This window comes from Athene cunicularia, assembly GCF_003259725.1.
Source record: "Athene cunicularia isolate RWA chromosome 4 unlocalized genomic scaffold, athCun1 chr4_part1, whole genome shotgun sequence".
NCBI classification, from domain to species: Eukaryota; Metazoa; Chordata; class Aves; order Strigiformes; family Strigidae; genus Athene; species Athene cunicularia.
Window position 1 is genome coordinate 7815 of NW_020799098.1, and position 10983 is coordinate 18797.

Here is a 10983-nt window from a genome sequence, read left to right on the forward strand (position 1 = left end):
CCCCCCCCCCCCCTCTCCCTGCCTCTTTTCCCAGTTCCCTTCCATGTGTGAGAAGATGAGGATCCGGGTGACCGACTGGTGAGCAGGGAGGGGGCTCGCTGGGGGGGCTGCCGGTGGGGTAAGCTGAGCTGGAGGAGCAGGACGGGCAGGGGGACACCCCCAGGCAACCCCCCCTGCCCCAGGTCCACAGTGCAGCAGCATCGGGTTGTGTTTCAGGGACCGTCTGACGCACAACGATATCATCGGCACCGCCTACCTCTGCATGTCCAAGATTTCAGCCCCCGGCGGGGAGCTGGAGGGTAAGGGGGGGCAGCAGGATGGGATTTGGGGTGCATGGCTGTGGAAGTCACCGCATGCTCGTGGCTGGAGGTTGGTCTTGGCTTGGAGAGGGTGTCACGGCCACCATGGTCCCTGCCCGGTTGCCGGTGCTGGGGGAGACGTGGGATGAGGTGCTGGGGGTTGCTCCGTCCTGCGCTCTGTTTTCTGGTTGGACCTCACCCCTCCCGGTTTGTGGTTCTGAAGATCTTCAGAGCTTCCCAGGGGCGTTGGGGTGGGGTTGGTGCAGGGTTGGGAGATTTTGTTTCCTCTTTTCCTTGCTGAGCGCAGGTTGGCTGCGGTGCCCTGTGCAGCTGGTGACGGGCAGCGGCATCACCGGTGCTGGCAGATGCCACGTCCCCCCCGTGTGTGCCCCTCCTTAGGTGGCTGTCACGGGGTGGGGGTTCAGCTCCAGCTTGTGCTGAGGGTGCTGTCCCAACTCCCAGGGGCTCTCCAAAGAGAGAGGGGACCTGAGAGGACATTGCAGAGAGGCTGGGGCTGGGCTCTGCTCCCAGGGGATCAGGGACAGGACAAGAGGGAACGGCTGGAAACTGCCCCAGGGGAGGGTCAGGCTGGGCAGGAGGAGAAAATGTTTCCCAGCAAGAGTGGTGCGAGAGTGGAACAGGCTGCCCAGGGAGGGGGGAGTCCCCATCCCTGGGGGGGTTTCAGGGCCGTTGGGATGAGCTGTGGGGGATGTGGGGTAGGGGAGAACTTTGCAGAGTCGGGCTGAGGGTTGGACTCGGTGATCCCGAGGGGCTTTTCCAACCGGAGTGGTTCTGGGGTTCTCACTCTGTGAAACAAAGGACCACGGCAGCGGTGCCGGCAGGGATGGGCTGGGTGACACTGCCGGTGTCACCTGTGCCGAGCGGGAGGGCACGACTGCAGGACTACTGAGAGCCAGGACAGGGCCAGGAGCAGCAGCTGCCCTGACCTGCATGAACATCTCTCGCTTCTAACACGCTTCGGTGGCATCTGCAGCCCCATCGGGGCTCCCGTCGCTCTGCTCCCTTTGCTTTGTGCATCTCTCAGACTCTTGGGCACCCTTCAACCCTCCCGCCCCATCACGAGTGTCCCGGTGCCGTAGAGACGCAGGACAGGGCTACCAGCAGCCCCCTGGACATCAGCCCCCTGCAAAGCTGTAGCCACACGTTCTGCAGCCTGCGTCCCCCCACCCCGGTGCTGCCTGGCTGTGCATGCAGGCATGGAGTTGGGGTGCAGCACTGTTCTCCACCAAGGGGCTTGTGTGTCCACGCCCCATCTTCCCCAGTTAAAGGGCAGCTCCTGGGCTTGTCTGGGGAGAGAGAGAGGCAGCGGGGGGAGGAGGAGGCTGCTGGGGTCTGCCCTGGGCACAGCCCACCCCACCGCTGAGACCTGCTGGATCCCGAGTTGGTGTTTGCAGCATCCTCCAGGGATTCTCAGCTCCTCCTGTTTCCCACCAATCCTGCAACCCCTGGAAGGGTGATCGGGCTACGTAACAACCTCCCCCTTTCTCTCTGCCTCTCCAGTGTCTGTTGGCACCAAAAGCCCATGAGAGCATCCACCTTCGTTTCCCATAACCCTCCATCCTTCCTCCATGCCCCCATCCAGCCTTTCCTAACCTCTCTCCATTTCTTTGTGCCTCAGATGAGTTTCCTGCTCTCGCGAAGCCTCTGAAAGCCTCAGACCGTACGTCCCCTTAGCCTCTCAGTTTGCAGTCGCCTCTTGGTAACTGTTTTGTGCTGGTTCAGCTGCGGTCAGGGCCGGAGCCTGGGCTGCGTTGTGCCTGGGCACCTTGGTGGGAAGAGGGGATGTCTCCAGCATGGCCTCCCCCTGCCCCGAGGGAGCGTGGAAAGGGCTCTGCTGCCCTTCCCCACGGCAGGTTTGGGGTGTCTGTGTTGGGCAGCGGTGGCTTCATGGTCTGGTGGGTGCTGAGCCCGCTGCGCACAGGGAGCAGCAGGCTCAGGAGCTCAGAGCAGGACCCTGTGAATGGTTTCTGCCCCTTTGCTGCTCCTTCTGCTCGAGATTTCATAAAAATCCTCTTCCGATCACTCTCTTCCTGCCTGAAGGGGAGCACGGGGCCAGCTCCTTGGCTGGTATAAATCCCCTGCACTGGTTCACACCAGCAAAGCCATGCTCTCCTTCTCTGGGGACCCTTCCTGGGACTGGGAAGCTCTGTGCCCCCTGCTCAGCCCCACGGCCCCCTTGTCTTTCTCTGGCAAAAAGGTAAGCGGTCATAGGACTCAAAGAGGGTGAAAACCTGCAGCGTTTCAGTGGCCTCCAGCTGCATGCATGTGGTCCTGCAGAGAAGCCCCGCGGGACACGTCCCCGAGGTGCCTTCGGGACTCTCTAACAGCTCTTTCCCCCCGCGGTCCCCAGCGGACGATGGGCTCGGGTTCCTGCCGACCTTCGGTCCCTGCTATATCAACCTCTACGGCAGCCCCCGGGAGTTCACCGGCTTCCCCGACCCTTACGAGACGCTCAATTTAGGAAAGGTGACGTCGGCTTCTTCCCAGCACAACCTAAACTTAACTACCGCCTTCCTTGGCAAAAAAAAGCTGCTATTAACCCAAACTGGCTTTCTTATTAGGAGCCTGCACTGCATTTTCTCCCCCTGGCTATTCCTGCTGGCTAAGCACCTCCTGATACTGCTCTGCTGTCCAAATGCTCTCTACCTTTGAAGAGCTTGCAGAAATACTTTGCCTGATCTCGCTCCTCCGCGACGAAGCCCACTGAAAGCAAAGGCAGAGCTCGCCTGCGGGGAGGGGGCACCGGGGTCCTGACGCCTGTCCCTGGTCTCCCCCAAGGGCGAGGGAGTTGCGTATCGCGGCAGGATGCTGGTGGAGCTGGAGACCAAACTGGTGGAGCACGTGGAGCAGAAGGTGGAGGACATTTCTGCGGATGACATCCTGAGGGTGGAGGTAACGGCGTCTCTGTGGGGCACCCGGGCCCACGGGCTGTGGGGTCGGCCCTCCAGCGGCATGGCCTGTGGGGCACTGGGGAAGGGGCAGGAGTGTCGGTCCTGGGTGGGTGATGTCCCGTGAGCGGCGGGGTGGTTGGTGAGCTCCTGGAGGGTGTCTTCTGCAGCGTTTCCATCCCAAGGTGTCCAACGTGCTCTGCCTGAGCAGGCCATGGTGAACAAGCTGCCCAGGGCAGGGTCAGGCTGGCTCTGAGGAAGGATTTCTGTGCAGAAGGGGCTGTTGGGCGTTGGAATGGGCTGCCCAGGGCAGGGGGGAGTCCCCGGGATCCCTGGAGGGGTTGAAGAGTCGGGCTGAGCCAGCGCTGAGGGATCTGGGGGAGTTGGGAACGGTCAGGGGGAGGCTCATGGTGGGGCTGGAGGAGCTGCGAGGGCTTTTCCAACCCGGATGATTCTGGGGTTCTGTGGAGAGCTGAGAGATTTGCCTCAACTCAGGCGCTGTGACAGATATGTTCCTTTTGCTCATTTCTTCAGGTTTAAACCATGTTTTTTATGGAAAGTTCTAGCCTTCTCCTTTGTCGAGTTTCTTCTCAATACCTCACCCCAAATTCCCTTGCTGCAATTTATGCTTTTCTTCCCTGTGATAAACTTTTCCATCTTGGAGGCCTCGCTGAGCTGTCATGTGCCAGGGTAGCGGAGGGTCTGTGTGTAGGAGAGAGGGGGTGGTGGCTCCTCTACGGACACGGTCCCGTGTGCCTCTTGCAGAAGTACCTGCGCCGTCGGAAGTATTCCCTCTTCGCTGCCTTCTACTCAGCCACCATGCTCCAAGATGTGGACGATGCCATCCAGTTTGAGGTCAGCATCGGCAACTATGGCAACAAATTCGACAACACGTGCCTGCCCTTGGCCTCCACCACGCAGTACAGCCGGGCCGTGTTTGATGGTGAGCGACACCAGGGTGACCGAGCACTGGGCCAGGCTGTCCGGGGAGGGTGTGGAGTCTCCATCCTTGGAGATATTCAAACCCCAACTGGATGTGGCCCTGGATAACCTGCTCCAGGTGATCCTGCTTGGAGCAGATGACCTCCAGAAGTTCTTGGTCCCTCAGTCATGTTCTGAAGGAGTAATGTGTGGCTGGGGAGGAGGCGGGGGAAGCCAGGAATAATTCTCTCAGCTCTGTGCTGGTTTGAAGTGTTTTTTGGGCAGCATGTCGGTGCTAACGGTGCCCATTTCTCCCCGAGGGAGAGACGGTGCTTTGGGGTGGCCTTTCCCTGGCTCCTGTGGGGCTCTCGCTCTGGTGTGAGATGTCCTCACCCCACTGGGGTGGTTCTGCTGGCTTCTGGCCTTGGTGCTCTGCAGGAGCTGCTGTGGCCATGGGGGTTGATGCACATCCCTTAGGACCTTGCTCTGTTGCATGTGGGTTTGGGGAACATAATTCCCATCCTCTTGCTCCTAAAGAACCCCAGAGATGCTGCACTGCCCCGCCCTTCATCTCTGCTCTGGCCCTGAGGAGTGGGGTCCCCTGTCACCCCAATATCATGAGCTCACCAGTGTGCTGTGCCCTCCAGGCTGCCAATATTACTACCTGCCCTGGGGTAACGTGAAGCCCGTGGTGGTGTTGTCGTCCTACTGGGAGGATATCAGCTACCGGACTGACGCTCAGAACCTGCTCCACTATGCAGCCGACAGGCTGGTGAGTGCTGTGGGGGCAAGGAGCATCGTCCACCTCCTTTTGGGCTGAGCCAGCGCTGAGGGATCTGGGGGAGTTGGGAAGGGTCAGGGGGAGGGTCATGGTTGGGCTGGAGGAGCTGCGAGGGCTTTTCCAACCGAGAGGATTCTGGGGTTCTGTGATTCTGACAGGGGTCATCTCCAGGCTGGGTCAGGTTTGGGGTTTGGTGACTCTTGTGCTGTGCAGGGGAAATCTGTCAGCGTCCTGGGTGTCCTGCTCAGCCCGTGGGGTGGTGGAGGGGAAGGGACCACCCTCATCCTCGCTGGGGTGACAGGGGGGTGTGAACACAGTGCTTTGCTGTGCCCCCACCTGCCTACTGGTGCAGGCGCAGGAGGCGAGGACCTTCCTTCAGCTCCTGAGCTATTTACAGAATTTCTTGCTGTATTTCATTGTTGTTTCCCTGGAGCTGGAGCAAAGCCAGAGGTGCAGAGCCCTGGTGGGACCCAGGCTGGTGTTTCTGCTCACAGGGAGCAGCCCCAGGAGCTCGTTGGGAGGCTCCTGTGTGTGGGGTGGGGGGGGGCGCCCGGGGGGGGCCCTGCTGTGCAACTCCTCTTCCCCACCTATCATGCAGGAAGAAAACCTGGAGAAGCTCCACCTTGCTCTCAAGGCCAACCACTTGCCGAGTGAGCTGGACGCCCTGGGTGCCCAGCTGATGGATGACATCATTGCCGACTGCAGGTATTTTCTGCTGGGTTTGACTGAGCCTTTCCATGCCGTTATTGTGAGAGCGCTTATTTATCTTGGAAGGGACCACTTCTCTTTTTTTAAATTATTTTTATTTTCTCTGAAAAACGCTGGTCCTTCGGTAATGTTTGCTTCAAACGTTGCTGAGCCAGGGCACGGGGTTGAAAAGGTGACGTTTAAGGCAAGTCATAAATTTCCAGCCTTTATGCGAGGGCTGCAGTGGGGCTCACCTGAATGAGCATCATTGTGTTGGGGCAGGAGCCGGAGCCAGCCCGGCTGGAGGGACAGTGGGACTTGTGGATTGAGGAGCCACCCATGGGCCTTCCCTGTTGAGTCTGCGTAGGAGGCAGCCGTGCAGAGCACCCAAAGGGGCGGTTTGGCTGTGCAGTGGGTGTTGTGTGTCCGACAGCTGGGCGGGGGGACGGGGATGTCGCAGGGCTGGATGGCACATGGGCAGCACCACCAGTATCCGCCGCTGCTTTGCCTTTCTGAACTCTTGAACATTCATTCAAGGGGGGCTGGCGGGGTGCCACGGGCTTTCCCTCTGCAAAGCCTCTTTTTTTTTGGGCTGGATTGTGCTTTGTGGGGATGAGGAGCCGCTCCGGGGAGCACCGCTGCGGTATGACCACGGCGTTTTATCCCACGGCTCAGCCCTCAGGAAGGTGTTTCAGGGACTGCCCTCAGCAGGGTCTTGGGGCCGTGGTTCCCTTCCCAGATCTCTTCGAGGTTGCCATCACGTTGCTCCTTTCAGTCCTCTAATCATATTAAGCAATATTAAGCACAACCCAGTCCAACCATCCGGCAGTTTCCTACCTGAAACTGTGTGTGTCATCCGTGGCACATCTCCACGAACATGAGAGTTGTTGTCCAGTTTATTTATCATCCAATGAAAATGGGGTTTATGGAGCCCTGTCCCAGCCCGAGGGGGGGATGCTGTGACTGGTGGGGGGCTGCTGGTTAGGAACCGGGAGCAAGAAGAACATTTATAACAACAGCACAGTAAATCACTGTATTTTACAGGAAAACCTCTAAACAGCTCAGTGCAGCGATGATCCTCCCGGACTCCTGAAGCATTTATCCAGCAGCTTGAATCAATTTATATTAAAATGTGTGTGTGTGTGTGTGTGTGTGTATGTCTCAGCCAGAGCCCCATCCTGGCTGCTGTGGGTGATGCGTTGGGGCTGCAAGTGTGGTTTGAAGCTCCTTGGCATTGCCGTGTTCCCCGAATGTATCTTTGGTGGCTTGTTAATTCCTTGGCAGCTTGCTGAAAAGGAGGAAAAAAAAAAAAATTAAAAAAGACAGCAAAGCCCATGAGGGGGTGAGTGAGCTGCTAACGCTGCGTCTCTGCCCGTCCCCACAGCCTGAGCCTGCCCGATGTCCTGGGGAAGCCGGCCAGCACCCACCTGGACCAGAACATGTACCGCTTTCGCAGCACCAACCTGGAGCAGATCGTGAAGGCAGCCCTGAAGCTCAAGCATGAGGACTCGAGCCTGTCGGCGGCCCTGGAGCAGGCAGAGGACTGGCTCTTGAGGCTGAAGGCCATGGCAGAGGAGGTAACGCTGCAGGAGCTGCTTTTGACCTTGAGGGGTCTTGTTCTTCCCAAGCCCTCCCTCACGGTGCAACGGCTCTGAGCAGTCGCCCGGTGACGTGGGGGGAAGCGAAGAGACAACGCTGCTCTCACAGGCAGAGTCCTGTCCCCCGGGTGCACGGGTTGCACCCGTGTCCCCGCTGCAGTGAGGGGACCCGAGTTAGGAAGGGGCCAGGATTGGCACCCAGCTGTTGAGGCTCATGGCAGAGCTCTACCACACAGCTGGTGAACCCCCAACCTAAACTGGCCTGGCCTGGCTGAGGAGGGCAGGGATGGGAGAAACGGGGGGCCCTGGCCAGACCCAACTGGGATCTGGAGCTGCTGAAATGGGGTTTGGGCCAACTGGTCTCACCCCATGGGCTTGGGTTGGCAGTTGGACTCGGGGTACGGCTGCTCTCCAGCCTCCCCCATCCCTCCGCAGTTGCTGTGCTTGTTTGGAGCCCCCTGATTGGACACGATGGCTTTTGTGTTTTCCAGCCCCAAAACAGCCTGCCCGATATAGTGATCTGGATGCTGCAGGGAGACAAGCGTGTGGCATACGCCCGTGTGCCGGCCCACGAGGTCCTTTTCTCCAGGAACATCCCCAGCTGCTGCGGCAAGAACTGTGGGAAGCTGCAGACCATCTTCCTGAAGGTACCTTGGCTTCAGACGTGTGTGCGTGCATGATGCTCATAAAAAAAAAAAAAAAAAGAGAGAGAAATCAAGCAGGGGAAACCTGAAATCCCAACACAACATTAACCCACGAGGGCCCAGGGCTCCGAGGACCCCCAGCCCCGATTTCGACCCTGTTGAAGCTCGTTCCTGCCCAGTGAGAGCCTGGTTGTGCTTCTGGTGGAGTTCAAGCTCCTCTTACGTGGGTCTGCAGCAGATCCCCATGAATATCTTCATATTTTCTGCAAGTTCCTGGGCCGTGAAGATGGGTGCACTTTGGCCCAGACGGTGCTTTTTTAAAAAAAATATGTTTTATTTTTTAATTTTTCAAAGTTATTTTATGTTTTTCAAAATTCCTGACCCTCTGCCACCCCAGGAAATTCAAGCTGTGGCCTCTCTGCCAGGCACTTACCAAGCTTCTCACATCTCAAATGATGTTTCTTTGGCCTTTTGCTGCGTGCCAGCTTGGGAGCAGACAATCAGTGCTGAACAAGCTCTGAAAAAATAAAGTGAAATAAAAGAAACTGAATAAACCCCAAAACCCCAAGCCCAGCTGGCAGCAAAAGATGAACTAAAGTATATTGGGTTTTTTTCTGTACTTTAGCTCTGGATGGAAAACCAGCATCACTCGAAGGGGAAAAAAAAGTAACTGAGAGAGAGAAAAAAGGGCAATGAGACATCTCCCTGTTTATTCTTTCTATTTTTGCTGAATTATGTTGGCTGGGTTTGGTGTCCCGCCCTGAAGGGTTTCTCACCAAGGCGCAGAAGCCCTGACCACTGGGGCTTTGAAGCTCCTCAAGGTCATCCCCAAAGTGCTCTACACACTGTTGGTGTTGTCCCAGTTCCCAGGGATGTTCCATGTCCCACCTATCCCCTGGCTGGGGCTACGGCAACTTCATTCCCACCACCCCCAGCTTTGCATCCCGAGCATCTCCCCTTAATATCCTCCTCGGGGTTATTAACGGGGCTCTGCCCTTGGCAGTACCCCCAGGAGGAGGCCATGGGGCCGAGGATCCCAGCTCAGATCCGGGTCCAGCTCTGGTTTGGGCTGTCGGTCGATGAGAAGGAGTTTAACCAGTACGCCGAGGGGAAGCTCTCCGTCTTCGCTGAAACTGTGAGCATCTCTCAGGGACCACCACAAAGGGTTTTTTTTTCTCTCTGGGGTGGGCAGCAACTCCACCATGGAGGGGAGAGGGTGGGCTGGACCATGGGTGAGAGCACTGCTGGGTGGGGGGTCACATCAGCCCCTACAAACCGTGAGAAGAAAGAGCTGTTTCCACCAACATCCAGCCCAAAAGGCCGGGGAGAAGGTTGGTAATGAGCCATAAAGCCACGTTGTGGCTTCACATCTCCTTCCACCTGCAGGGGGGGGAACTCATGGGGTGCCCATGGGGGTGGGGAGGTTAGGCTCTTCCCAGGAGGTCTGTCCTCAGGATGGGGCTCTCCAGGAAGGAAGGGATTACTGATAGGATTTCAAAAGGTTTATTCATGGGATTTTGTGCCTCCAATGCAAAAACCTCTCTGCTTTTGCTCCCCCAGTATGAGAACCAGACCAAGCTGGCGTTGGTGGGGAACTGGGGCACAACTGGTCTGACTTACCCCAAATACTCGGATGTCACCGGCAAGATCAAGCTGCCTAAGGACAGCTTCCGCCCCTCCACGGGCTGGACCTGGGCTGGGGACTGGTTCATCTGCCCAGAGAAGACGTGAGTGATGGTTTTCTGCCAAGATCAGAGCCTGGGTGGGCTGTCCCGGGCACCCCAAAAACCTGAGCAGATGCTAAGTTGGTGGCAAGGTCACCCAGAAAGCTTGATGGAGGTCGGGGTGGCCACAGGGGTTCCTCATCTGCTTTCCCCATCCTTGGTAGGGAAAAACATTAATGTAAAACACATCGTCTCTGCGTCGGGTGATGTCCCTGGGGTGGTGGGTGCTGCGCGGGTGCTCACAGACATGATGGCCCCAGCACCCAGGGGAGCCCCTGACACCATGCGTCCCCCCGCGGTGCAGGTTGCTGCACGATGCGGACGCTGGGCACCTGAGCTTCGTGGAGGAGGTGTTTGAGAACCAGGTCCGGCTGCCTGGAGGCCAGTGGATCCACATGACTGATGCCTACACTGACGTGGTAAGGGCAGAGCGGGCAGCCGGGGGCTGAGCACCACCCCAGGCTGCAGTGGCAGAAGCCCCCGGGCGCTCAGGAGAGGTTTAGGCATCTGCTGGGCATTGTTTGATTGAAAACACCCCTGCGTCCCACAGAACGGGGAGAAGGTCCTACATAAGGATGAAATAGAGTGTCCTCCGGGCTGGAAGTGGGAAGATGTGGAGTGGGACACGGATCTCAACAGAGCTGTGGATGAGAAAGGTATCAGAAAGCAGTTTTGGGCATCCGTCCTGTTTTCATCCCCTTTGTCCATCGTGGTGTTTCCTTCCGCGGTCCTATCCGGCGCCGGGGATTACAACATCCCCTTGGTGGCTGTGTGAGCTGCCCCGATGGCCTCAGGAGAAGGGGCTCAGGCCCTGGGGATGCCCCCTTCCCCTTGTTCTGGCTGAGGCTGGGGCTGTGGGGTGGGCAGCCACAAAAGCAGCACTTTCCTTGCTGCTGGGCTCAGTCCAGGCTGCTCTTCTGGAGGATCTTACCTGGCTTCTGGCGAAAGAGAACTGGGCCATCAGACCAGAGAGCATCCGAGAGGGTCACAAGGTTGGGGTGGCCCGAGGAAGGAAGGACCGAGAGGTCCCCAGGCTGTGACTTGGAGCCAAGGGCTGGTGGGACACCAGGAATCCACCACCTGGGCATCCCCTGTAGGTTGTCCTCTGCGTGGAGCAGCAAACTGGGAAAGCGCCTTGTATCTGGAGAAACCTTTGCGCTTAAAGCTGCTCCAGTGCTGATAGGTGTGAGGGGAGGTCCGTGAGGAGGGGGGGGCTCTTCTCCTGCCTTCGCCCAGGTGTCTCCTTCTCCCCAAGGCTGGGAGTACGGCATCACCATCCCTCCCGACCGCAAGCCCAAGGCCTGGGTGCCGGCCGAGAAGATGTACCACACCAACCGGCGACGGCGCTGGGTGCGGCTTCGCCGGCGGGACCTGGCGCAGATGGAGGCCATGAGGAAGGTAGGGTGGGGCTGGAGAGAAG

General features: G+C 58.3%; 1 protein-coding gene across 1 annotated transcript in view; it reads left to right on the plus strand.

Annotated features, from left to right (window-relative positions):
• DYSF (dysferlin) overlaps window positions 1-10983 on the plus strand; it is an 86841-nt gene that overhangs the window by 6145 nt on the left and 69713 nt on the right. The window contains exons 13-27 of the mRNA XM_026846857.1: window positions 35-78; window positions 217-299; window positions 1939-1980; window positions 2671-2786; window positions 3099-3212; window positions 3974-4151; window positions 4777-4901; window positions 5509-5615; window positions 6982-7174; window positions 7687-7842; window positions 8843-8974; window positions 9400-9566; window positions 9868-9982; window positions 10114-10219; window positions 10819-10961. Coding sequence (XP_026702658.1) covers window positions 35-78; window positions 217-299; window positions 1939-1980; window positions 2671-2786; window positions 3099-3212; window positions 3974-4151; window positions 4777-4901; window positions 5509-5615; window positions 6982-7174; window positions 7687-7842; window positions 8843-8974; window positions 9400-9566; window positions 9868-9982; window positions 10114-10219; window positions 10819-10961 — 1821 coding nt within the window. The remainder of the gene's footprint in view (window positions 1-34; window positions 79-216; window positions 300-1938; window positions 1981-2670; window positions 2787-3098; window positions 3213-3973; window positions 4152-4776; window positions 4902-5508; window positions 5616-6981; window positions 7175-7686; window positions 7843-8842; window positions 8975-9399; window positions 9567-9867; window positions 9983-10113; window positions 10220-10818; window positions 10962-10983) is intronic.